Raw genomic sequence first — 27,256 nt, forward strand, 5'->3', positions numbered from 1 at the left:
AAAACCAGTAGACTGGATTACTGGAACGGTCTTTTAGCAGGACTGCCCAGTAAAACCAGTAGACTGGATTACTGAAACGGCCTTTTAACAGGACTTCCCAGTGAAACCAGTAGACTGGATTATTGGAACGGTCCTTTAACAGGACTTCCCAGTAAAACCAGTAGAGTGGATTACTGGAACGGTCTTTTAGCAGGACTTCCCAGTAAAACCAGTAGAGTGGATTACTGGAACGGTCTTTTAGCAGGACTTCCCAGTAAAACCAGTAGACTGGATTACTGGAACGGTCTTTTAGCAGGACCTCCCAGTAAAACCAGTAGACTGGATTACTGGAACGGTCTTTTAGCAGGACTGCCCAGTAAAACCAGTAGACTGGATTACTGGAATGGTCTTTTAGCAGGACTTCCCAGTAAAACCAGTAGACTGGATTACTGGAACGGTATTTTAGCAGGACTTCCCAGTAAAACCAGCAGACTGGATTACTGGACAGGTCTTTTAACAGGACTTCCCAGTAAAACCAGTAGACTGGATTACTGGAACGGCCTTTTAACAGGACTTCCCAGTAAAACCAGTAGACTGGATTACTGGAACGGTCTTTTAGCAGGACTTCCCAGTAAAATCGGCAGACTGGATTACTGGAACGGTCTTTTAGCAGGACCTCCCAGTAAAACCAGTAGACTGGATCACTGGAACGGTCTTTTAGCAGGACTTCCCAGTAAAACCAGTAGACTGGATCACTGGAACGGTCTTTTAGCAGGACTTCCCAGTAAAACCAGTAGACTGGATTACTGGGACGGTCTTTTAACAGGACTTCCCAGTAAAACCAGTAGACTGGATCACTGGAACGGTCTTTTAGCAGGACTTCCCAGTAAAACCAGTAGACTGGATTACTGGAACGGTCTTTTAGCAGGACTTCCCAGTAAAACCAGTAGACTGGATTACTGGAACGGTCTTTTAGCAGGACTTCCCAGTAAAACCAGTAGACTGGATCACTGGAACGGTCTTTTAGCAGGACTTCCCAGTAAAACCAGTAGACTGGATTACTGGGACGGTCTTTTAACAGGACCTCCCAGTAAAACCAGTAGACTGGATTACTGGAACGGTCTTTTAACAGGACTTCCCAGTAAAACCAGCAGACTGGATTACTGGACAGGTCTTTTAACAGGACTTCCCAGTAAAACCAGTAGACTGGATTACTGGAACGGTCTTTTAACAGGACTTCCCAGTAAAACCAGTAGACTGGATTACTGGAACGGCCTTTTAACAGGACTTCCCAGTAAAACCAGTAGACTGGATTACTGGAACGGTCTTTTAGCAGGACTTCCCAGTAAAATCGGCAGACTGGATTACTGGAACGGTCTTTTAACAGGACTTCCCAGTAAAACCAGCAGACTGGATTACTGGACAGGTCTTTTAACAGGACTTCCCAGTAAAACCAGTAGACTGGATTACTGGAACGGTCTTTTAACAGGACTTCCCAGTAAAACCAGTAGACTGGATTACTGGAACGGCCTTTTAACAGGACTTCCCAGTAAAACCAGTAGAGTGGATTACTGGAACGGTCTTTTAGCAGGACTTCCCTGTAAAACCAGTAGACTGGATTACTGGACAGGTCTTTTAACAGGACTTCCCAGTAAAACCAGTAGACTGGATTACTGGAACGGCCTTTTAACAGGACTTCCCAGTAAAACCAGTAGACTGGATTATTGGAACGGTCTTTTAACAGGACTTCCCAGTAAAACCAGCAGACTGGATTACTGGACAGGTCTTTTAACAGGACTTCCCAGTAAAACCAGTAGACTGGATTACTGGAACGGTCTTTTAACAGGACTTCCCAGTAAAACCAGTAGACTGGATTACTGGAACGGCCTTTTAACAGGACTTCCCAGTAAAACCAGTAGACTGGATTACTGGAACAGGCCTTTTAACAGGACTTCCCAGTAAAACCAGTAGACTGGATTACTGGAACGGTCCTTTAGCAGGACTTCCCAGTAAAACCAGTAGACTGGATTACTGGAACGGTCTTTTAACAGGACTTCCCAGTAAAATCAGTAGACTGGATTACTGGAACGGTCCTTTAGCAGGACTTCCCAGTAAAACCAGTAGACTGGATTACTGGAACAGGCCTTTTAACAGGACTTCCCAGTAAAACCAGTAGACTGGATTACTGGAACGGTCCTTTAGCAGGACTTCCCAGTAAAACCAGTAGACTGGATTACTGGAACGGTCTTTTAGCAGGACTTCCCAGTAAAACCAGTAGACTGGATTACTGGAACGATCTTTTAACAGGACTTCCCAGTAGAACCAGTAGACTGGATTACTGGAACGGTCTTTTAGCAGGACTTCCCAGTAAAACCAGTAGACTGGATTACTGGAACGGCCTTTTAACAGGACTTCCCAGTAAAACCAGTAGACTGGATTATTGGAACGGTCCTTTAACAGGACTTCCCAGTAAAACCAGTAGAGTGGATTACTGGAACGGTCTTTTAGCAGGACTTCCCAGTAAAACCAGTAGACTGGATTACTGGAACGGTCTTTTAGCAGGACTTCCCAGTAAAACCAGTAGACTGGATTACTGAAACGGCCTTTTAACAGGACTTCCCAGTAAAACCAGTAGACTGGATTATTGGAACGGTCCTTTAACAGGACTTCCCAGTAAAACCAGCAGACTGGATCACTGGAACGGTCTTTTAGCAGGACTTCCCAGTGAAACCAGTAGACTGGATTATTGGAACGGTCCTTTAACAGGACTTCCCAGTAAAACCAGTAGAGTGGATTACTGGAACGGTCTTTTAACAGGACTTCCCAGTAAAACCAGTAGACTGGATTACTGGAACGGTCTTTTAACAGGACTTCCCAGTAAAACCAGCAGACTGGATCACTGGAACGGTCTTTTAGCAGGACTTCCCAGTAAAACCGGTAGACTGGATTACTGGAACGGTCTTTTAACAGGACTTCCCAGTAAAACCAGTAGACTGGATTACTGGAACGGTCTTTTAACAGGACTTCCCAGTAAAACCAGCAGACTGGATCACTGGAACGGTCTTTTAACAGGACTTCCCAGTAAAACCAGCAGACTGGATCACTGGAACGGTCTTTTAGCAGGACTTCCCAGTAAAACCAGTAGACTGGATCACTGGAACGGTCTTTTAGCAGGACTTCCCAGTAAAACCAGTAGACTGGATCACTGGAACGGTCTTTTAGCAGGACTTCCCAGTAAAACCAGTAGACTGGATTACTGGGACGGTCTTTTAACAGGACCTCCCAGTAAAACCAGTAGACTGGATTACTGGAACGGTCTTTTAACAGGACTTCCCAGTAAAACCAGTAGACTGGATTACTGGGACGGTCTTTTAACAGGACTTCCCAGTAAAACCAGTAGACTGGATTACTGGGACGGTCTTTTAACAGGACCTCCCAGTAAAACCAGTAGACTGGATTACTGGAACGGTCTTTTAGCAGGACTGCCCAGTAAAACCAGTAGACTGGATTACTGGAATGGTCTTTTAGCAGGACTTCCCAGTAAAACCAGTAGACTGGATTACTGGAACGGTCTTTTAGCAGGACTTCCCAGTAAAACCAGTAGACTGGATTACTGGAACGGTCTTTTAGCAGGACTTCCCAGTAAAACCAGTAGACTGGGTTACTGGAACGGCCTTTTAACAGGACTTCCCAGTAAAACCAGTAGACTGGATTACTGGAACGGCCTTTTAACAGGACTTCCCAGTAAAACCAGTAGACTGGATTACTGGAACGGTCTTTTAACAGGACTTCCCAGTAAAACCAGTAGACTGGATTACTGGAACGGTCCTTTAGCAGGACTTCCCAGTAAAACCAGTAGACTGGATTACTGGAACGGTCTTTTAGCAGGACTTCCCAGTAAAACCAGTAGACTGGATTACTGGAACGGCCTTTTAACAGGACTTCCCAGTAAAACCAGTAGACTGGATTATTGGAACGGTCCTTTAACAGGACTTCCCAGTAAAACCAGTAGACTGGATTACTGGAACGGTCTTTTAGCAGGACTTCCCAGTAAAACCAGTAGACTGGATTACTGGAACGGTCTTTTAGCAGGACTTCCCAGTGAAACCAGCAGACTGGATTACTGGAACGGCCTTTTAACAGGACTTCCCAGTAAAACCAGTAGACTGGATTACGGGAACGGCCTTTTAACAGGACTTCCCAGTAAAACCAGTAGACTGGATTACTGGAATGGTCTTTTAACAGGACTTCCCAGTAAAACCAGCAGACTGGATCACTGGAACGGTCTTTTAGCAGGACTTCCCAGTAAAACCAGTAGACTGGATTACTGGAACGGTCTTTTAACAGGACTCCCAGTAAAACCAGTAGACTGGATTACTGGAACGGTCTTTTAGCAGGACTTCCCAGTAAAACCAGTAGACTGGATTACTGGAACGGCCTTTTAACAGGACTTCCCAGTAAAACCAGTAGACTGGATTATTGGAACGGTCCTTTAACAGGACTTCCCAGTAAAACCAGTAGACTGGATTACTGGAACGGTCTTTTAGCAGGACTTCCCAGTAAAACCAGTAGACTGGATTACTGGAACGGTCTTTTAGCAGGACTGCCCAGTAAAACCAGTAGACTGGATTACTGGAACGGTCTTTTAGCAGGACTTCCCAGTAAAACCAGTAGACTGGATTACTGGAACGGTCTTTTAGCAGGACTTCCCAGTAAAACCAGTAGACTGGATTACTGGAACGGCCTTTTAACAGGACTTCCCAGTAAAACCAGTAGACTGGATTACTGGAACGGTCTTTTAGCAGGACTGCCCAGTAAAACCAGTAGACTGGATTACTGGAATGGTCTTTTAGCAGGACTTCCCAGTAAAACCAGTAGACTGGATTACTGGAACGGTATTTTAGCAGGACTTCCCAGTAAAACCAGCAGACTGGATTACTGGACAGGTCTTTTAACAGGACTTCCCAGTAAAACCAGTAGACTGGATTACTGGAACGGCCTTTTAACAGGACTTCCCAGTAAAACCAGTAGACTGGATTACTGGAACAGGCCTTTTAACAGGACTTCCCAGTAAAACCAGTAGACTGGATTACTGGAACGGTCCTTTAGCAGGACTTCCCAGTAAAACCAGTAGACTGGATTACTGGAACGGTCTTTTAGCAGGACTTCCCAGTAGAACCAGTAGACTGGATTACTGGAACGGCCTTTTAACAGGACTTCCCAGTAAAACCAGTAGACTGGATTATTGGAACGGTCCTTTAACAGGACTTCCCAGTAAAACCAGTAGAGTGGATTACTGGAACGGTCTTTTAGCAGGACTTCCCAGTAAAACCAGTAGAGTGGATTACTGGAACGGTCTTTTAGCAGGACTTCCCAGTAAAACCAGTAGACTGGATTACTGGAGCGGTCTTTTAACAGGACTTCCCAGTAAAACCAGTAGACTGGATTACTGGAACGGTCTTTTAACAGGACTTCCCAGTAAAACCAGTAGACTGGATTATTGGAACGGTCCTTTAACAGGACTTCCCAGTAAAACCAGTAGACTGGATCACTGGAACGGTCTTTTAACAGGACTTCCCAGTAAAACCAGTAGACTGGATCACTGGAACGGTCTTTTAGCAGGACTTCCCAGTAAAACCAGTAGACTGGATTACTGGAACGGTCTTTTAGCAGGACTTCCCAGTAAAACCAGTAGACTGGATTACTGGAACGGTCTTTTAACAGGACTTCCCAGTAAAACCAGTAGACTGGATTACTGGAACGGTCTTTTAGCAGGACTTCCCAGTAAAACCAGTAGACTGGATCACTAGAACGGTCTTTTAACAGGACTTCCCAGTAAAACCAGGACACTGGATCACTGTAACGGCATTTTAACAGGACTTCCCAGTAAAACCAGTAGACTGGATTACTGGAACGGTCTTTTAACAGGACTTCCCAGTAAAACCAGTAGACTGGATTACTGGAACGGTCTTTTAACAGGACTTCCCAGTAAAACCAGTCGACTGGATTACTGGAACGGTCTTTTAACAGGACTTCCCAGTAAAACCAGTAGACTGGATTACTGGAACGGTCTTTTAACAGGACTTCCCAGTAAAACCAGTAGACTGGATCACTGGAACGGTCTTTTAACAGGACTCCCAGTAAAACCAGTAGACTGGATTACTGGAACGGTCTTTTAACAGGACTTCCCAGTAAAACCAGTAGACTGGATTACTGGAACGGTCTTTTAACAGGACTTCCCAGTAAAACCAGTAGACTGGATTACTGGAACGGTCTTTTAGCAGGACTTCCCAGTAAAACCAGTAGACTGGATTACTGGAACGGTCTTTTAACAGGACTTCCCAGTAGACTGGATTACTGGAACGGTCTTTTAGCAGGACTTCCCAGTAAAACCAGTAGACTGGATTACTGGAACGGTCTTTTAACAGGACTTCCCAGTAAAACCAGTAGACTGGATTACTGGAACGGTCTTTTAACAGGATTTCCCAGTAAAACCAGTAGACTGGATTACTGGAACGGTCTTTTAACAGGATTTCCCAGTAAAACCAGTAGACTGGATTACTGGAACGGTCTTTTAACAGGACTTCCCAGTAAAACCAGCAGACTGGATTAATGGAACGGTCCTTTAGCAGGACTTCCCAGTAAAACCAGTAGACTGGATTACTGGAACGGCCTTTTAGCAGGACTTCCCAGTAGAACCAGTAGACTGGATTACTGGAACGGCCTTTTAACAGGACTTCCCAGTAAAACCAGTAGACTGGATTATTGGAACGGTCTTTTAGCAGGACTTCCCAGTAAAACCAGTAGACTGGATCACTGGAACGGTCTTTTAGCAGGACTTCCCAGTAAAACCAGTAGACTGGATCACTGGAACGGTCTTTTAGCAGGACTTCCCAGTAAAACCAGTAGACTGGATTATTGGAACGGTCCTTTAACAGGACTTCCCAGTAAAACCAGTAGAGTGGATTACTGGAACGGTCTTTTAGCAGGACTTCCCAGTAAAACCAGTAGACTGGATCACTGGAACGGTCTTTTAGCAGGACTTCCCAGTAAAACCAGTAGACTGGATTATTGGAATGGTCTTTTAGCAGGACTTCCCAGTAAAACCAGTAGAGTGGATTACTGGAACGGTCTTTTAGCAGGACTTCCCAGTAGAACCAGTAGACTGGATTACTGGAACGGCCTTTTAACAGGACTTCCCAGTAAAACCAGTAGACTGGATTATTGGAACGGTCCTTTAACAGGACTTCCCAGTAAAACCAGTAGAGTGGATTACTGGAACGGTCTTTTAGCAGGACTTCCCAGTAAAACCAGTAGAGTGGATTACTGGACAGGTCTTTTAACAGGACTTCCCAGTAAAACCAGTAGACTGGATTACTGGAACGGCCTTTTAACAGGACTTCCCAGTAAAACCAGTAGACTGGATTACTGGAACAGGCCTTTTAACAGGACTTCCCAGTAAAACCAGTAGACTGGATTACTGGAACGGTCCTTTAGCAGGACTTCCCAGTAAAACCAGTAGACTGGATTACTGGAACGGTCTTTTAGCAGGACTTCCCAGTAAAATCAGTAGACTGGATTACTGGAACGGCCTTTTAACAGGACTTCCCAGTAAAACCAGTAGACTGGATCACTGGAACGGTCTTTTAACAGGACCTCCCAGTAAAACCAGTAGACTGGATTACTGGAACGGTCTTTTAGCAGGACTTCCCAGTAAAACCAGTAGACTGGATTACTGGAACGGCCTTTTAACAGGACTTCCCAGTAAAACCAGTAGACTGGATTATTGGAACGGTCCTTTAACAGGACTTCCCAGTAAAACCAGTAGACTGGATTACTGGAATTGTCTTTTAGCAGGACTCCCAGTGAAACCAGTAGACTGGATCACTGGAACTATCTTTTAGCAGGACTTCCCTGTAAAACCAGTAGACTGGATTACTGGAACGGCCTTTTAACAGGACTTCCCAGTAAAACCAGTAGACTGGATTATTGGAACGGTCTTTTAACAGGACTTCCCAGTAAAACCAGCAGACTGGATTACTGGACAGGTCTTTTAAAAGGACTTCCAAGTAAAACCAGTAGACTGGATTACTGGAACGGTCTTTTAACAGGACTTCCCAGTAAAACCAGTAGACTGGATTACTGGAACGGCCTTTTAACAGGACTTCCCAGTAAAACCAGTAGACTGGATTACTGGAACAGGCCTTTTAACAGGACTTCCCAGTAAAACCAGTAGACTGGATTACTGGAACGGTCCTTTAGCAGGACTTCCCAGTAAAACCAGTAGACTGGATTACTGGAACGGTCTTTTAACAGGACTTCCCAGTAAAATCAGTAGACTGGATTACTGGAACGGTCCTTTAACAGGACTTCCCAGTAAAACCAGTAGACTGGATCACTGGAACGGTCTTTTAGCAGGACTTCCCAGTAAAACCAGTAGACTGGATTACTGGAACGGTCTTTTAACAGGACTTCCCAGTAGAACCAGTAGACTGGATTACTGGAACGGTCTTTTAGCAGGACTTCCCAGTAAAACCAGTAGACTGGATTACTGGAACGGCCTTTTAACAGGACTTCCCAGTAAAACCAGTAGACTAGATTACTGGAATGGTCTTTTAGCAGGACCTCCCAGTAAAACCAGTAGACTGGATTACTGGACAGGTCTTTTAACAGGACTTCCCAGTAGAACCAGTAGACTGGATTACTGGAACGGTCTTTTAACAGGACTTCCCAGTAAAACCAGTAGACTGGATTACTGGAACGGCCTTTTAACAGGACTTGCCAGTAAAACCAGTAGACTGGATTACTGGAACAGGCCTTTTAACAGGACTTCCCAGTAAAACCAGTAGACTGGATTACTGGAACGGTCCTTTAGCAGGACTTCCCAGTAAAACCAGTAGACTGGATTACTGGAACGGTCTTTTAGCAGGACTTCCCAGTAAAATCAGTAGACTGGATTACTGGAACGGCCTTTTAACAGGACTTCCCAGTAAAACCAGTAGACTGGATTACTGGAACAGGCCTTTTAACAGGACTTCCCAGTAAAACCAGTAGACTGGATTACTGGAACGGTCCTTTAGCAGGACTTCCCAGTAAAACCAGTAGAGTGGATTACTGGAACGGTCTTTTAGCAGGACTTCCCAGTAAAACCAGTAGACTGGATTACTGGAACGGTCTTTTAGCAGGACCTCCCAGTAAAACCAGTAGACTGGATTACTGGAACGGTCTTTTAGCAGGACTGCCCAGTAAAACCAGTAGACTGGATTACTGAAACGGCCTTTTAACAGGACTTCCCAGTGAAACCAGTAGACTGGATTATTGGAACGGTCCTTTAACAGGACTTCCCAGTAAAACCAGTAGAGTGGATTACTGGAACGGTCTTTTAGCAGGACTTCCCAGTAAAACCAGTAGAGTGGATTACTGGAACGGTCTTTTAGCAGGACTTCCCAGTAAAACCAGTAGACTGGATTACTGGAACAGGCCTTTTAACAGGACTTCCCAGTAAAACCAGTAGACTGGATTACTGGAACGGTCTTTTAGCAGGACCTCCCAGTAAAACCAGTAGACTGGATTACTGGAACGGTCTTTTAGCAGGACTGCCCAGTAAAACCAGTAGACTGGATTACTGGAATGGTCTTTTAGCAGGACTTCCCAGTAAAACCAGTAGACTGGATTACTGGAACGGTATTTTAGCAGGACTTCCCAGTAAAACCAGCAGACTGGATTACTGGACAGGTCTTTTAACAGGACTTCCCAGTAAAACCAGTAGACTGGATTACTGGAACGGCCTTTTAACAGGACTTCCCAGTAAAACCAGTAGACTGGATTACTGGAACGGTCTTTTAGCAGGACTTCCCAGTAAAATCGGCAGACTGGATTACTGGAACGGTCTTTTAGCAGGACTTCCCAGTAAAATCGGCAGACTGGATTACTGGAACGGTCTTTTAGCAGGACTTCCCTGTAAAACCAGTAGACTGGATTACTGGAACGGTCTTTTAGCAGGACTTCCCTGTAAAACCAGTAGACTGGATTATTGGAACGGTCCTTTAACAGGACTTCCCAATAAAACCAGCAGACTGGATCACTGGAACGGTCTTTTAGCAGGACTTCCCAGTAAAACCAGTAGAGTGGATTACTGGAACGGTCTTTTAGCAGGACTTCCCAGTAAAACCAGTAGACTGGATTACTGGAACGGTCTTTTAGCAGGACCTCCCAGTAAAACCAGTAGACTGGATTACTGGAACGGTCTTTTAGCAGGACTGCCCAGTAAAACCAGTAGACTGGATTACTGAAACGGCCTTTTAACAGGACTTCCCAGTGAAACCAGTAGACTGGATTATTGGAACGGTCCTTTAACAGGACTTCCCAGTAAAACCAGTAGAGTGGATTACTGGAACGGTCTTTTAGCAGGACTTCCCAGTAAAACCAGTAGAGTGGATTACTGGAACGGTCTTTTAGCAGGACTTCCCAGTAAAACCAGTAGACTGGATTACTGGAACGGTCTTTTAGCAGGACCTCCCAGTAAAACCAGTAGACTGGATTACTGGAACGGTCTTTTAGCAGGACTGCCCAGTAAAACCAGTAGACTGGATTACTGGAATGGTCTTTTAGCAGGACTTCCCAGTAAAACCAGTAGACTGGATTACTGGAACGGTATTTTAGCAGGACTTCCCAGTAAAACCAGCAGACTGGATTACTGGACAGGTCTTTTAACAGGACTTCCCAGTAAAACCAGTAGACTGGATTACTGGAACGGCCTTTTAACAGGACTTCCCAGTAAAACCAGTAGACTGGATTACTGGAACGGTCTTTTAGCAGGACTTCCCAGTAAAATCGGCAGACTGGATTACTGGAACGGTCTTTTAGCAGGACCTCCCAGTAAAACCAGTAGACTGGATCACTGGAACGGTCTTTTAGCAGGACTTCCCAGTAAAACCAGTAGACTGGATTACTGGAACGGCCTTTTAACAGGACTTCCCAGTAAAACCAGTAGACTGGATTATTGGAACGGTCTTTTAACAGGACTTCCCAGTAAAACCAGCAGACTGGATTACTGGACAGGTCTTTTAACAGGACTTCCCAGTAAAACCAGTAGACTGGATTACTGGAACGGTCTTTTAACAGGACTTCCCAGTAAAACCAGTAGACTGGATTACTGGAACGGTCTTTTAGCAGGACTTCCCAGTAAAACCAGTAGACTGGATTACTGGAACGGTCTTTTAGCAGGACTTCCCAGTAAAACCAGTAGACTGGATTACTGGAACGGTCTTTTAACAGGACTTCCCAGTAGAACCAGTAGACTGGATTACTGGAACGGTCTTTTAGCAGGACTTCCCAGTAAAACCAGTAGACTGGATTACTGGAACGGCCTTTTAACAGGACTTCCCAGTAAAACCAGTAGACTGGATTACTGGAACGGTCTTTTAGCAGGACTTCCCAGTAAAATCGGCAGACTGGATTACTGGAACGGTCTTTTAGCAGGACTTCCCAGTAAAATCGGCAGACTGGATTACTGGAACGGTCTTTTAGCAGGACTTCCCTGTAAAACCAGTAGACTGGATTACTGGAACGGTCTTTTAGCAGGACTTCCCTGTAAAACCAGTAGACTGGATTATTGGAACGGTCCTTTAACAGGACTTCCCAATAAAACCAGCAGACTGGATCACTGGAACGGTCTTTTAGCAGGACTTCCCAGTAAAACCAGTAGAGTGGATTACTGGAACGGTCTTTTAGCAGGACTTCCCAGTAAAACCAGTAGACTGGATTACTGGAACGGTCTTTTAGCAGGACCTCCCAGTAAAACCAGTAGACTGGATTACTGGAACGGTCTTTTAGCAGGACTGCCCAGTAAAACCAGTAGACTGGATTACTGAAACGGCCTTTTAACAGGACTTCCCAGTGAAACCAGTAGACTGGATTATTGGAACGGTCCTTTAACAGGACTTCCCAGTAAAACCAGTAGAGTGGATTACTGGAACGGTCTTTTAGCAGGACTTCCCAGTAAAACCAGTAGAGTGGATTACTGGAACGGTCTTTTAGCAGGACTTCCCAGTAAAACCAGTAGACTGGATTACTGGAACGGTCTTTTAGCAGGACCTCCCAGTAAAACCAGTAGACTGGATTACTGGAACGGTCTTTTAGCAGGACTGCCCAGTAAAACCAGTAGACTGGATTACTGGAATGGTCTTTTAGCAGGACTTCCCAGTAAAACCAGTAGACTGGATTACTGGAACGGTATTTTAGCAGGACTTCCCAGTAAAACCAGCAGACTGGATTACTGGACAGGTCTTTTAACAGGACTTCCCAGTAAAACCAGTAGACTGGATTACTGGAACGGCCTTTTAACAGGACTTCCCAGTAAAACCAGTAGACTGGATTACTGGAACGGTCTTTTAGCAGGACTTCCCAGTAAAATCGGCAGACTGGATTACTGGAACGGTCTTTTAGCAGGACCTCCCAGTAAAACCAGTAGACTGGATCACTGGAACGGTCTTTTAGCAGGACTTCCCAGTAAAACCAGTAGACTGGATTACTGGAACGGCCTTTTAACAGGACTTCCCAGTAAAACCAGTAGACTGGATTATTGGAACGGTCTTTTAACAGGACTTCCCAGTAAAACCAGCAGACTGGATTACTGGACAGGTCTTTTAACAGGACTTCCCAGTAAAACCAGTAGACTGGATTACTGGAACGGTCTTTTAACAGGACTTCCCAGTAAAACCAGTAGACTGGATTACTGGAACGGTCTTTTAGCAGGACTTCCCAGTAAAACCAGTAGACTGGATTACTGGAACGGTCTTTTAGCAGGACTTCCCAGTAAAACCAGTAGACTGGATTACTGGAACGGTCTTTTAACAGGACTTCCCAGTAGAACCAGTAGACTGGATTACTGGAACGGTCTTTTAGCAGGACTTCCCAGTAAAACCAGTAGACTGGATTACTGGAACGGCCTTTTAACAGGACTTCCCAGTAAAACCAGTAGACTGGATTATTGGAACGGTCCTTTAACAGGACTTCCCAGTAAAACCAGTAGAGTGGATTACTGGAACGGTCTTTTAGCAGGACTTCCCAGTAAAACCAGTAGACTGGATTACTGGAACGGTCTTTTAGCAGGACTTCCCAGTAAAACCAGTAGAGTGGATTACTGGAACGGTCTTTTAGCAGGACTTCCCAGTAAAACCAGTAGACTGGATTACTGGAACGGTCTTTTAGCAGGACTTCCCAGTAAAACCAGTAGACTGGATCACTGGAACGGTCTTTTAGCAGGACTTCCCAGTAAAACCAGTAGACTGGATTACTGGGACGGTCTTTTAACAGGACCTCCCAGTAAAACCAGTAGACTGGATTACTGGAACGGTCTTTTAACAGGACTTCCCAGTAAAACCAGTAGACTGGATTACTGGGACGGTCTTTTAACAGGACTTCCCAGTAAAACCAGTAGACTGGATTACTGGGACGGTCTTTTAACAGGACCTCCCAGTAAAACCAGTAGACTGGATTACTGGAACGGTCTTTTAGCAGGACTGCCCAGTAAAACCAGTAGACTGGATTACTGGAATGGTCTTTTAGCAGGACTTCCCAGTAAAACCAGTAGACTGGATTACTGGAACGGTCTTTTAGCAGGACTTCCCAGTAAAACCAGTAGACTGGATTACTGGAACGGCCTTTTAGCAGGACTTCCCAGTAAAACCAGTAGACTGGGTTACTGGAACGGCCTTTTAACAGGACTTCCCAGTAAAACCAGTAGACTGGATTACTGGAACGGTCTTTTAACAGGACTTCCCAGTAAAACCAGTAGACTGGATTACTGGAACGGTCCTTTAGCAGGACTTCCCAGTAAAACCAGTAGACTGGATTACTGGAACGGTCTTTTAGCAGGACTTCCCAGTAAAACCAGTAGACTGGATTACTGGAACGGCCTTTTAACAGGACTTCCCAGTAAAACCAGTAGACTGGATTATTGGAACGGTCCTTTAACAGGACTTCCCAGTAAAACCAGTAGACTGGATTACTGGAACGGTCTTTTAGCAGGACTTCCCAGTAAAACCAGTAGACTGGATTACTGGAACGGTCTTTTAGCAGGACTTCCCAGTGAAACCAGCAGACTGGATTACTGGAACGGCCTTTTAACAGGACTTCCCAGTAAAACCAGTAGACTGGATTACGGGAACGGCCTTTTAACAGGACTTCCCAGTAAAACCAGTAGACTGGATTACTGGAATGGTCTTTTAACAGGACTTCCCAGTAAAACCAGCAGACTGGATCACTGGAACGGTCTTTTAGCAGGACTTCCCAGTAAAACCAGTAGACTGGATTACTGGAACGGTCTTTTAACAGGACTCCCAGTAAAACCAGTAGACTGGATTACTGGAACGGTCTTTTAGCAGGACTTCCCAGTAAAACCAGTAGACTGGATTACTGGAACGGCCTTTTAACAGGACTTCCCAGTAAAACCAGTAGACTGGATTATTGGAACGGTCCTTTAACAGGACTTCCCAGTAAAACCAGTAGACTGGATTACTGGAACGGTCTTTTAGCAGGACTTCCCAGTAAAACCAGTAGACTGGATTACTGGAACGGTCTTTTAGCAGGACTGCCCAGTAAAACCAGTAGACTGGATTACTGGAACGGTCTTTTAGCAGGACTTCCCAGTAAAACCAGTAGACTGGATTACTGGAACGGTCTTTTAGCAGGACTTCCCAGTAAAACCAGTAGACTGGATTACTGGAACGGTCTTTTAGCAGGACTTCCCAGTAAAACCAGTAGACTGAATTACTGGAACGGTCTTTTAGCAGGACTTCCCAGTAAAACCAGTAGACTGGATTACTGGAACGGTCTTTTAACAGGACTTCCCAGTAAAACCAGTAGACTGGATTACTGGAACGGTCTTTTAGCAGGACTTCCCAGTGAAACCAGTAGACTGGGTTACTGGAACGGCCTTTTAACAGGACTTCCCAGTAAAACCAGTAGACTGGATTACTGGAACGGTCTTTTAGCAGGACTTCCCAGTAAAACCAGTAGAGTGGATTACTGGAACGGTCTTTTAACAGGACTTCCCAGTAAAACCAGTAGACTGGATTACTGGACAGGTCTTTTAGCAGGACTTCCCAGTAAAACCAGTAGACTGGATTACTGGAACGGTCTTTTAACAGGACCTCCCAGTAAAACCAGTAGACTGGATTACTGGAACGGTCTTTTAACAGGACTTCCCAGTAAAACCAGTAGACTGGATTACTGGAATGGTCTTTTAGCAGGACTTCCCAGTAAAACCAGTAGACTGGATTACTGGAACGGTCTTTTAACAGGACTTCCCAGTAAAACCAGTAGACTGGATTACTGGAACGGTCTTTTAACAGGACCTCCCAGTAAAACCAGTAGACTGGATTACTGGAACGGTCTTTTAACAGGACTTCCCAGTAAAACCAGTAGACTGGATTACTGGAATGGTCTTTTAGCAGGACTCCCAGTAAAACCAGTAGACTGGATTACTGGAACGGTCTTTTAACAGGACTTCCCAGTAAAACCAGTAGACTGGATTACTGGAATGGTCTTTTAGCAGGACTTCCCAGTAAAACCAGTAGACTGGATTACTGGAACGGCCTTTTAACAGGACTTCCCAGTAAAACCAGTAGACTGGATTACTGGAACGGTCTTTTAGCAGGACTTCCCAGTAAAACCAGTAGACTGGATTACTGGAACGGCCTTTTAACAGGACTTCCCAGTAAAACCAGTAGACTGGATTACTGGAACGGTCTTTTAACAGGACTTCCCAGTAAAACCAGTAGACTGGATTACTGGAACGGTCTTTTAACAGGATTTCCCAGTAAAACCAGCAGACTGGATTACTGGACAGGTCTTTTAGCAGGACTTCCCAGTAAAACCAGTAGACTGGATTACTGGAACGGTCTTTTAGCAGGACTTCCCAGTAAAACCAGTTGACTGGATTACTGGAACGGCCTTTTAACAGGACTTCCCAGTAAAACCAGTAGACTGGATTACTGGAACGGTCTTTTAGCAGGACTTCCCAGTAAAACCAGTAGACTGGATTACTGGAACGGCCTTTTAACAGGACTTCCCAGTAAAACCAGTAGACTGGATTACTGGAACGGTCTTTTAACAGGACTTCCCAGTAAAACCAGTAGACTGGATCACTGGAACGGTCTTTTAACAGGATTTCCCAGTAAAACCAGCAGACTGGATTACTGGAACGGTCTTTTAGCAGGACTTCCCAGTAAAACCAGTAGAGTGGGTTACTGGAACGGCCTTTTAACAGGACTTCCCAGTAAAACCAGTAGACTGGATTACTGGAACGGTCTTTTAACAGGACTTCCCAGTAAAACCAGTAGACTGGATTACTGGAACGGTCTTTTAGCAGGACTTCCCAGTAAAACCAGCAGACTGGATTACTGGAACGGTCTTTTAACAGGACTTCCCAGTAAAACCAGTAGACTGGATTACTGGAACGGCCTTTTAGCAGGACTTCCCAGTAAAACCAGTAGACTGGATTACTGGAACGGTCTTTTAACAGGACTTCCCAGTAAAACCAGTAGAGTGGATTACTGGAATGGTCTTTTAACAGGACTTCCCAGTAAAACCAGTAGAGTGGATTACTGGAATGGTCTTTTAACAGGACTTCCCAGTAAAACCAGTAGACTGGATTACTGGAACGGCCTTTTAACAGGACTTCCCAGTAAAACCAGTAGACTGGATTACTGGAACGGCCTTTTAACAGGACTTCCCAGTAAAACCAGTAGACTGGATTACTGGACAGGTCTTTTAGCAGGACTTCCCAGTAAAACCAGTAGACTGGATTACTGGACAGGTCTTTTAGCAGGACTTCCCAGTAAAACCAGTAGACTGGATTACTGGAACGGTCTTTTAGCAGGACTTCCCAGTAAAACCAGTAGACTGGATTACTGGAACGGTCTTTTAACAGGACTTCCCAGTAAAACCAGTAGACTGGATTACTGGAACGGTCTTTTAGCAGGACTTCCCAGTAAAACCAGTAGACTGGATTACTGGAACGGTCTTTTAGCAGGACTTCCCAGTAAAACCAGTAGACTGGATCACTGGAACGGTCTTTTAACAGGACTTCCCAGTAAAACCAGTAGACTGGATCACTGGAACGGTCCTTTAGCAGGACTTCCCAGTAAAACCAGTAGACTGGATTACTGGAACGGTCTTTTAACAGGACTTCCCAGTAAAACCAGTAGACTGGATTACTGGAACGGCCTTTTAACAGGACTTCCCAGTAAAAGAACATTAAACATCTGCAGCTCATCCAGATGCTGCTGGAGCTTTAACTAGAACTAAGAGGTCTGAACACATCACACAGGTTTTAAAAACTTTATACTGGTTTCCAGTCAATCACAGGATAGATTCAAAACCCTGCTGATTGTTAACAAATCCCAGAATGGTTCTAGACCAGAATACATCTGTGATATGTTCAGAGAATGTAAACCAAGCAGAGCTCTTCGACTCGGGTCAACTTGTCCAGACCAGAGTCTAGACTAAACATGGAGAAGCAGCATTTAGCTGCAAAACAAGTGGAATAATCTGCCAGTGGAGATTAAACTTTGTAACTTTGAAATCCAAGTTTAAAACATTTCTTTTCTCATGCGCCTGCATGACATCTGCACAGTAACTTTTAATTAATTCTCCTTTTAATTATTTTAATATACTTTAAGATTTTATTGTGATTTTGCTATTTATATTTTTGCTTTTAATGTTTCATGTAAAGCACTTTGAATTGTCTTGTACATGAAAGGTGCTATACAAATAAACTTGCCTTGCCTATATCTGAAACCTATTGTCAAAACAAACTTTTTTAGGTGGTTCAGAGGTCTTCACCAGTTCTCAGTGTCTGGTACATTATGATCCTGACTTCCATTTTCTTTTCTGAAAACTTCCAGTTTAGTATCACCTTGGCAGTATCTCAGAACAGCTATGTTCACATAGAGATGCTCATACATGTAACCCATGTATGAGCTTTTCAGAAACCTGGAAATTTTACGTAAATTGATGGTTCAACTTGTTTAATTGATTTTGTTTATTTTCATGAAAACTACAGACAACATTTTTATTGTGCTTTAACTAATAAATTACAAACAAAATTGCCAATTAACTGACTAATGTAGCCTGTTAGGCATTGGTGGGTAGAGCTTCCCAGCATACCTTGCCAGCTCTCTTGCTGTTTGCACCAGTTTCCAGTGTCCGGTACATGGCAGCTCTATTAACACTGAAAACTTTCCATGTTGTACCACTTTGGTAGTGTCTCACAGCCATGTACACACAGAGATGACTCTACACAAATTCATGGTGGAACTTGACTTTTTTTTAAGCTGCTTCCACTCACACTGTGTCAGGTTACTTGATTTCACACATTGCTCCCAGCTGCTTGGTGCAACGAGCAGCATCTGTTTGTTACTAACTAAAACAGCATAGTTAGTGTCAGCTAAGGGTATTTTAAATTTGTTTTTTTTTTAAAAGGTGAGCCTTGGTATATCAAGTCAGCTCAGTACCTCTTAACAGTACCCGTTAATAGCGCCTAAAAAGAAAAGTGCTCCCTTTCATCGTCACTAGATGGCACTCTAAGACCAGAAATTAAAAGAAACTGTGCTTTTCAGTCTTTGGTACTTCTCAGAAAAAAGTGTAACGCTACTGCAATGGTGCTGCTAATTCATGTGGTGTTGTAGTGGTTTAATGAAAGGGCTCTGGCTTGGAAGGTCACAGATTCAAATAACAGCACTTCTTTTCCTAATGGTTACACATTTGCTCAAAAACCATGGTTTCAACCTTCTACGTCAGTTGTGCTACATCACCCATTCAAAACTCTCCAGCTCATTCTAATATGTCATTTTGGACTATTTATAACTATCTTTAGCTTCTTTACAGGAGTTTTGTTCAACCTTTCCCTTTAGCAATCCTGCCGATTACATGGGGATGGAATTTCTAAAATTTCTAAAAAGGCATTTCTATGCCCATAGCAAAACACTGAAATAGTTGTGCCAGTACTTTGAACATCCTCTTTTTAAAAGAAAAGTTTTACCTTTTTCCATACATGTATATATGGGCAGAATGGTGGCCTAGTGGTTATGAGAATGGACCTTCACGCTGGATGTTGTAGATGTGAATCCAACAAGTAACACTTCACCAAATATTTCTGCACAATACAACTTATCACCTCCTTCCACATTTTATTCTTCAAGAAATTATTCCTCTCTCTCTCTGCAATTCTCATCACTTCAAAAAATGTTTTCTTTGGATTTCTTTTATACTTTATCAGATTGGAAAAAATGCTGCACATTTGCTAGCTCCTGGAATGTGCTTCAAATAATTTCAGTGACATCTTCAGCTTTTTTGCACTATACATCAGTAATTACACATCAGATTCACACTTGATGTTATGTAATAACAATTTGTAGTTTCTATGGTCTTTTGTCCATTATACGCCTCTGACTCAACACCCCTTTTCCGTCTGTCAAACACTCAAGAGTTAAGACTGACGTCATGTGATGTGAGCAAATTCATGTTGATGCAGAATCTTGTTTTATTTTTCTTTTAACATTTTCACGCAACCAAATGAATCTAATATTATACATGTGTTTAAATATATCATTTATGTGGAACACCTGTCCCAGTCCCCTGCTGAAGCTTGTCACAGTCCCAACAAAAACAAAAAAAAAAAAATGTAACAATAGAATTCCATGTGCAGAGTCCCACCTGGTACTGACTTCTTTTGTAAAAAAAAAAAAAAAAAGAAAAAAAAAGAAAGAAAAGCACATCTAAAAGCAATAGAAAACCCTAAAATAAATGAAAAGAGGGGCAGAGCTGACATAACACTCAGCAGCATGTTTGTGTGGGGTACGCACATTCTCACAGCAGGTTGGTAGTAAGCATGGGTTTGTTCTGGTCTGGTTGGTGGTTTTTAGGTCCCAGGCCATCGCTACACCCAGATTTCTGGTTGGTGGGCTTCAGGTCCCAGTCCATCGCCAAGCTAAGACTTCTGGTCTGCTTGGTGGTTTTTAAGGTCCCAGTCCATTGCTACGCCCACATTCCTGGTTCGTAATCTGCAGGTCCCAGTCCATTGTTACACCCAGATTTCTGGTCTGGTTGGTGACCTTTAGGTCCCAGTTGTCGTGGAATTTATCCGATGAGAAATCAAACTATAAATCAACTTTTTTCTGTTCAATTTATTGGCCATGTACAGTTGTTGCGGGCGAGAGATCTCGAGAGCTCTGCCCCTGCTCAGAGTGCTACAGTGTTCTTTAAGCAGACACAAACAACCTTTTCCAGGAAGCACTAGTCAAAACAACTGCTAGCTTGGAGATAACAACAGTCGAAGCTGAAACAGGCCTTGAGCAGAACACTTAGTTTTATGCATGAATCTACTAAAGCAAGCTCACTGAACTACTCTAACTATGCAGAATATATATCTTGTACTACATAAAAGAAATTTAATAAATGAGTAACATATTCAAACTACACTATACGCATAATTCCACCACATTCCCCCCCTTTTGATCCTTTCAGGATCAACACAAAAGAAACACAATTCACGAACATAACAAAGCAACAAAACAAACCCATAAAATAACACTAACTACCCAAAGAGATGCAGGAAACTAAAACATCAGAATGGTCACTCCTGGCAGGGTTGAAGAAAATCCGTCATAAAACATCCTGAAAGGAAAAACACTCACGTGTCAGAGTCAGAATCAGAAAAGCCATCACTATCAAAACAGAAAGGAAAAGGATCTGAGAGAGGGAGATCCGGAGAGAGAGATCTGTGTTTTGTCTCAGGAGGTAGCGGCGGTGGTTAAGCAGGAGGGGGGTGACAATGACCAGCTGGCCAGAGTCCAGCAAGGGAAGAGAGTCATAAACAAGCCGAGGAATACGACACACAGAACAAAAAGGGCAGCAAATACTGCAATGGAACCCCAATAGCGTCGACGTAGGCAGAAGCAGCTGAGTCATCAGGATGAACAGAGTGTCTGGACCGAGTGACTGGATAAGGAGGCAGATGGGAAACCCAGGAAGACAGCTGTAGGCAAGAGAAGGGTGACAGGGGCATATATACCAGCCCACTTCGATGGCAGCACGCCCCTAAGAACCAGACCACCGTACCACCACCAAAGGCCGGCGCTGGCCACAGAAAATTAACAGCATAAACACTGTCACACCAAGCACGGACCAAAACCCCAACAAAACCAGAACCCAGAGAGAAGCTCATGAGGCAAGTGAAATCCTGCTGTGTCACACCTGAACCAAACAGGAGGGGACTATGTGCGGGATGTAACAAGGAAAGGAACATCCCAGGAAATACATATCTGAGAGGGTTAGGGTTTTCAGAAGGGAGCAAATCAATCATACAGGCGGAGTCAAACTCTGGTGGAAGGGCAACTACACGCAGTACAGGTCTGGGCCCCAGGGGGACCACACAGGCAACCCCAGTAGACACACCTACCTGTTCTGCTAACAACAACCAGTTAGTGCTGTTGCGAATATGCCCGTCATAATTTCAAAATAAACATCTATGTCCGGTTCACCATTACGCACACAAGGTACGAGACGCAGTTATAGCATTACTCCACACAGAAAAATGAATAAATGGGCCCTGGCGATGGCGAGTGAACGGAAGCACGAGATTGACTTTGGTGAGGACCTTGTGAGGCCTAACACACGGGAATTTCTATTATTCATGTAGGTCCCTGTACATGCAAAAACATTTCCCCAAGGAGAGATGAAGATAGAATGAGACAAACACCACCGGCAACCAGTTCACCGATCATCATGCCATCCAAAGAACCGGAGCACACACATGGCGCAGATATCTTAATGACAGAGACCGCACAGGGGCTCCTCAGAGTGCTAGCTGGGGAAAAGAAGAGGGCATGTCTACCTGTTAAAACCTGTCTGGACACTCAGCGACTGCAGGGCAGATTTCTGGTCTGGTTGGTGATCTTTAGGGCCCAGTCCATCACTACACCCAGATTTCTGGTCTGTTTGGTAGTCCATTGCTATGCCCAGATTTCTGGTTGGTGGGCTCTAGGTCCCAGTCCATCGCCACACACAGATTTCTGGTCAGGTTGGTGACACGCACATTTTTGTTTGGTTGTTTTTCCACTGTAAAGAATGCTTTGTGGTGACCTGCCTTTTTGCTTTTGTTCAACTGAAGGTTAGGCACATCCAGTCACACCAGTCTCCTTGATGAATTTATCAAGAACTCGTCCTGGGTCTTTGTCTCCTGTTGATATTGTACTATCAATCTGAGTGTTGTCTGTGCTGCTATGGTAACCCTTCTACTATTCTATTCTACAGTCATTTAGCAGACACTTTTATCCAAAGCGACTTGCATTGTAGGAAGGTGCTGGTGGACTGTCCAGTTTGACACGGGTCCCTCCATGAAGTGCTGGCGGCTTTTTTTTTTTCTCCCTTCCCATCCCATAATATCACTGATGTTAAAATACAAAGAATTAATACCATGATGTGTGCTGCAAAGAACTGGGCTAAGTTCTCCAACTTTCCAACAAATACAGGTTGGTGACACGCACACCAGTGTTGAAGTTCTCCTTGAAGAGCTGAGTCTTCAGCTGGGTCTTAAAAGTAGACAGGGACTCTGCAGAGCGGACAGAGTTTGGGAGATCATTCCACCATCGTGGAACAACAGAGGAAAAGAGTCTGGCTGGTGATTTAGTCCCACGTTGTGGTGGTAACACGAGGCATCTTTCACTGGTGGAACGTGATGCGTGCTGCAACCGGAAACCAGTGAAGAGCGACTAGGAGCGGAGTGACATGAACCAGTTTGGGTTGGTTGAAAACCAGATGTGCTGCTGGTTCTGGATCATCTGCAGAGGTTTAACCAGCATGTAGGCAGACCTGCCAGTAGGGAACTGCAGTAATCCATGTGTGAGATGACCAGAACCTGAACCAGAAGCTGAGTTTAGTTTAGGTCTCAGTTTAGTTCTTTATGGCCTGTGTCTGTGGGAGCATGTAGATGTTAAACAGAAGAGGCCCGAGGATGGAACCTTGGAAACTCCATCTGTAATTCTTGTCTAAACATATGTAAAATGACCTACTTACAGAGTTGTAGTCTGGCCTTTTCCTAGAACCATCCAGATGTGTTCTTGTCTCAGGTGTGTCTGTTTTCAGGTTTGACATCCCTGAGCCGAAGCTGACCGACATGGATCAAATGGAAGGTGGAGAGCCGCTGCTCAGTACCGAGCTGAAACGTTTCCGTAAAGAGTTCGTTCAGCCGGTTCAGCTCAGGTATGCAACACGCCTGCTACAGGCGCTCATCTGCTCCTCTTGTTCTCCTCCTCCGACTGCTCCTGAACAATCCCTGGTTACCATGCTCCTTACTCCTGTTCAGGTAAATATGTGCCTCTAATTCCTTCTCAGTAGAAAGGGAGTGGAGAGGACGGACTTCCTGGTTACAGGTGTGAAAACCTGCAGCAGGTGGCGCACCGGAGGATTTCTCATCTTCATGCCGTCTGTTCTTTGTTGAAGGATTTCTGACAGTGTTCCAGCATTCAGTTGCTGTTTAGTCTGATTTGTTTTGGATCCTGGAAACCCAGTTACACACCTGGTCCTGGTCCTGGTCCTGGTTCTGGTTCTGGTCCTGGTCCTGGTTCTGACATGGTTCTGTTCCTACAGAGTTCTGAATGTGTGTCGACACTGGGTGGAGCATCACTTTTACGACTTTGAGAGAGACGTTGACCTGCTGTCACAACTGGAGGAGTTTATCGCTTCAGTCAGAGGTCTGTCCACTCACCTGTCCACATGTCTGTCCACTCACCTGTCCACATACCTGTCCACACGTCTGTCCACTCACCTGTCCACTCGTCTGTCCACTCACCTGTCCACATACCTGTCCACACGTCTGTCCACTCACCTGTCCACATACCTGTCCACACGTCTGTCCACTCACCTGTCCACTCGTCTGTCCACTCGTCTGTCCACTCACCTGTCCACATACCTGTCCACACGTCTGTCCACTCACCTGTCCACATACCTGTCCACACGTCTGTCCACTCACCTGTCCACATACCTGTCCACACGTCTGTCCACTCACCTGTCCACATACCTGTCCACACGTCTGTCCACTCACCTGTCCACTCACCTGTCCACATACCTGTCCACACGTCTGTCCACTCACCTGTCCACACGTCCACACGTCTGTCCACTCGTCTGTCCACTCACCTGTCCACTCGTCTGTCCACTCGTCTGTCCACTCACCTGTCCACACGTCCACTCGTCTGTCCACTCACCTGTCCACATACCTGTCCACACGTCTGTCCACTCACCTGTCCACATACCTGTCCACACGTCTGTCCACTCGTCTGTCCACTCACCTGTCCACTCGTCTGTCCACATACCTGTCCACATACCTGTCCACACGTCTGTCCACTCACCTGTCCACATACCTGTCCACACGTCTGTCCACTCACCTGTCCACATACCTGTCCACACGTCTGTCCACTCACCTGTCCACACGTCTGTCCACTCACCTGTCCACTCGTCTGTCCACTCACCTGTCCACACGTCTGTCCACTCACTTGTCCACTCGTCTGTCCACTCGTCTGTCCACTCACCTGTCCACACGTCTGTCCACTCGTCTGTCCACTCACCTGTCCACACGTCTGTCCACTCACCTGTCCACTCGTCTGTCCACTCGTCTGTCCACTCACCTGTCCACACGTCTGTCCACTCACCTGTCCACTCGTCTGTCCACTCGTCTGTCCACACGTCTGTCCACTCACCTGTCCACATACCTGTCCACACGTCTGTCCACTCACCTGTCCACACGTCTGTCCACTCACCTGTCCACACGTCTGTCCACTCACCTGTCCACTCACCTGTCCACTCGTCTGTCCACTCACCTGTCCACACGTCTGTCCACTCACCTGTCCACTCGTCTGTCCACTCGTCTGTCCACTCGTCTGTCCACTCACCTGTCCACACGTCTGTCCACTCGTCTGTCCACTCACCTGTCCACACGTCTGTCCACTCACCTGTCCACTCGTCTGTCCACTCGTCTGTCCACTCACCTGTCCACACGTCTGTCCACTCACCTGTCCACTCGTCTGTCCACTCGTCTGTCCACTCACCTGTCCACACGTCTGTCCACTCACCTGTCCACACGTCTGTCCACTCACCTGTCCACTCGTCTGTCCACTCGTCTGTCCACTCACCTGTCCACTCGTCTGTCCACGCGTCTGTCCACAAGTCTGTCCACTCACCTGTCCACACATCTGTCCACAGATCTGTCCACCTACCTGTCCACCTACCTGTCCACACGCCTGTCTACACGTCCTTCTATACGTCCGTCTATACGCCTGTCCACACACCTGTCTATACACCTGTCTACTTGTCTAAATGTGAGGTATTTGATTTAATCGTTATGGCTCTAGTAGGAAAATGATCATGTCATGTGTTGCAGGTAAAACCATGAAAAAATGGGTGGAGTCAATCACTAAAATCATCCAGAGAAAGAAGCAGGTACAGGTGAGTCCACCCAGCCACAGCATCACCTTCCAGAACTCTCCACCCCCCATCGAGTGGCACATCTGTAAGCCAGGAAATGTGGACCAGTTTGACCTCATGACACTGCACCCGATTGAGATCGCTCGCCAGCTTACCTTGCTGGAGTCAGAGTTGTACAGGTAATGTAGCTGCGGGTTGCTTCAGTGCCGGGCCGACCGACTTCTGACCTCTGACCTCTGACCTTTTCCTGCAGGGCGGTGCAGCCATCGGAGCTGGTCGGCAGCGTCTGGACCAAAGAAGACAAAGAGATTCATTCCCCCAACCTGCTGAGGATGATCCGACACACCACCAACCTCACGCTGTGGCTGGAAAAGTAAGCTGGGAGGAGTCTCCAGGTGGAACTGATCCATGCTATGACCTCTGACCTGTGCTCTCTCTGCAGGTGTATTGTAGAAACAGAGAACTTGGAGGAACGAGTCGCCGTTATATCCCGGATTATTGAGATCTTGCAGGTTTTCCAGGAACTCAACAACTTCAATGGTGTTCTGGAAGTGGTCAGTGCCATGAACTCCTCACCTGTCTACAGACTGGACCACACCTTTGAGGTAACTCTCGTGTAAACCCCTCCCTAACTTGTAGAATGAAATCTCCCCAAAACAACTCTGTTACCCGCCGTGCGCCAGTTACAGTCAACTTCTGGGATTTATACAAACCTGGCTTGGCGGTACAAAGGCCCCGCCTCCACGCCAGCTGGGACCTGCCAGATGATGGAGCAGGAAACGGACACCAACAAAAACTTGAGACAGTTCAAAATCAAATAAAAACGTTTCCCAGTAAACATTGCTCATGAACGTTATCTGCAGAAAACTGAGAAAATACGTTTTGATATTGATCCTCCACATGAAAACATCTGGATCAGAAATATTGATCAGAACCTCGACCAAAAGCCAGATCACACAAGTCGTACAGCAGCTGCCATACCAATACAGTTATACCTGATTATTCCATTTATCTCATAATGATGGAGGACCTGGTCTACCTGGTCTACCTGGTCCTGATTGAGGACCCGGTCTACCTTCCTCCTCTGAAATGTGTCACCGCTCTTGTTCTTGGTTTTCGCTCCTCCACCTTCCAGGCGGTGCTGATGTCAATCCCGCCTCCACCTGATCAGTTGTTAGAATTTCCTCCTCTTCCCTTCGTACGCCACCTGTGGTCATCGCTGCTCCGTACAGTTTTATAAACGAGGTCCCTGGTAGGAAAGAGCTGCAGGACCTCCTACCATCTGGGACCAGCAAAGACTGGGTTTTTGCTTGGTTCGCGGCACCATCAGGATCAGGTGGTCTGAGAGAGTCTACGTACGCTCAGAGTAAAAAACCACACAAACATTTTACAAACAGATTAAACTGAACTGAAAAAGCAACGGACCGACACTCCAACTGGAAATGCCTTCATAGTTACACCAACATGTCAGCTTGTTGCTAACTGTCAGGCTGGAGTCGCTGTGCAGCGGGCAGAACAGTTATAATTATGGCTGTAGTTGCAAACAAGGTCTGAAAGGCGCTTTTCAAAACTATCTGCCATTTTGTTTACTCCTGATCCTGTGTTTATATTCCTATTTCACGAGCGCTTCTACCATTCAAGTCAATATTGATCATGCGCACGTGACACGCTACTTAGCATCAGCACACAGCCTACGTTCCAAATGTAAGATGGGAACACGTGGACACCATGATACATGCGCAAACGCATCACCAACAGTATCCCAGGCCTTACATTAAAATGTTTTCATTTA

General features: G+C 45.4%; 1 protein-coding gene across 3 annotated transcripts in view; it reads left to right on the forward strand.

Annotated features, from left to right (window-relative positions):
- LOC306774602 (son of sevenless homolog 1-like) overlaps nt 1-27,256 on the forward strand; it is a 174,101-nt gene that overhangs the window by 91,722 nt on the left and 55,123 nt on the right. For all 3 annotated transcript variants that reach the window (XM_079264709.1, XM_079264710.1, XM_079264711.1), the window contains exons 12-16: nt 23,131-23,247; nt 23,635-23,738; nt 25,421-25,643; nt 25,718-25,837; nt 25,907-26,069. In XM_079264709.1, the coding sequence (XP_079120835.1) occupies nt 23,131-23,247; nt 23,635-23,738; nt 25,421-25,643; nt 25,718-25,837; nt 25,907-26,069 (727 nt within the window). The remainder of the gene's footprint in view (nt 1-23,130; nt 23,248-23,634; nt 23,739-25,420; nt 25,644-25,717; nt 25,838-25,906; nt 26,070-27,256) is intronic.

This window comes from Telmatherina bonti (assembly GCF_933228915.1).
Source record: "Telmatherina bonti genome assembly, chromosome: 3".
NCBI lineage: Eukaryota > Metazoa > Chordata > Actinopteri > Atheriniformes > Telmatherinidae > Telmatherina > Telmatherina bonti.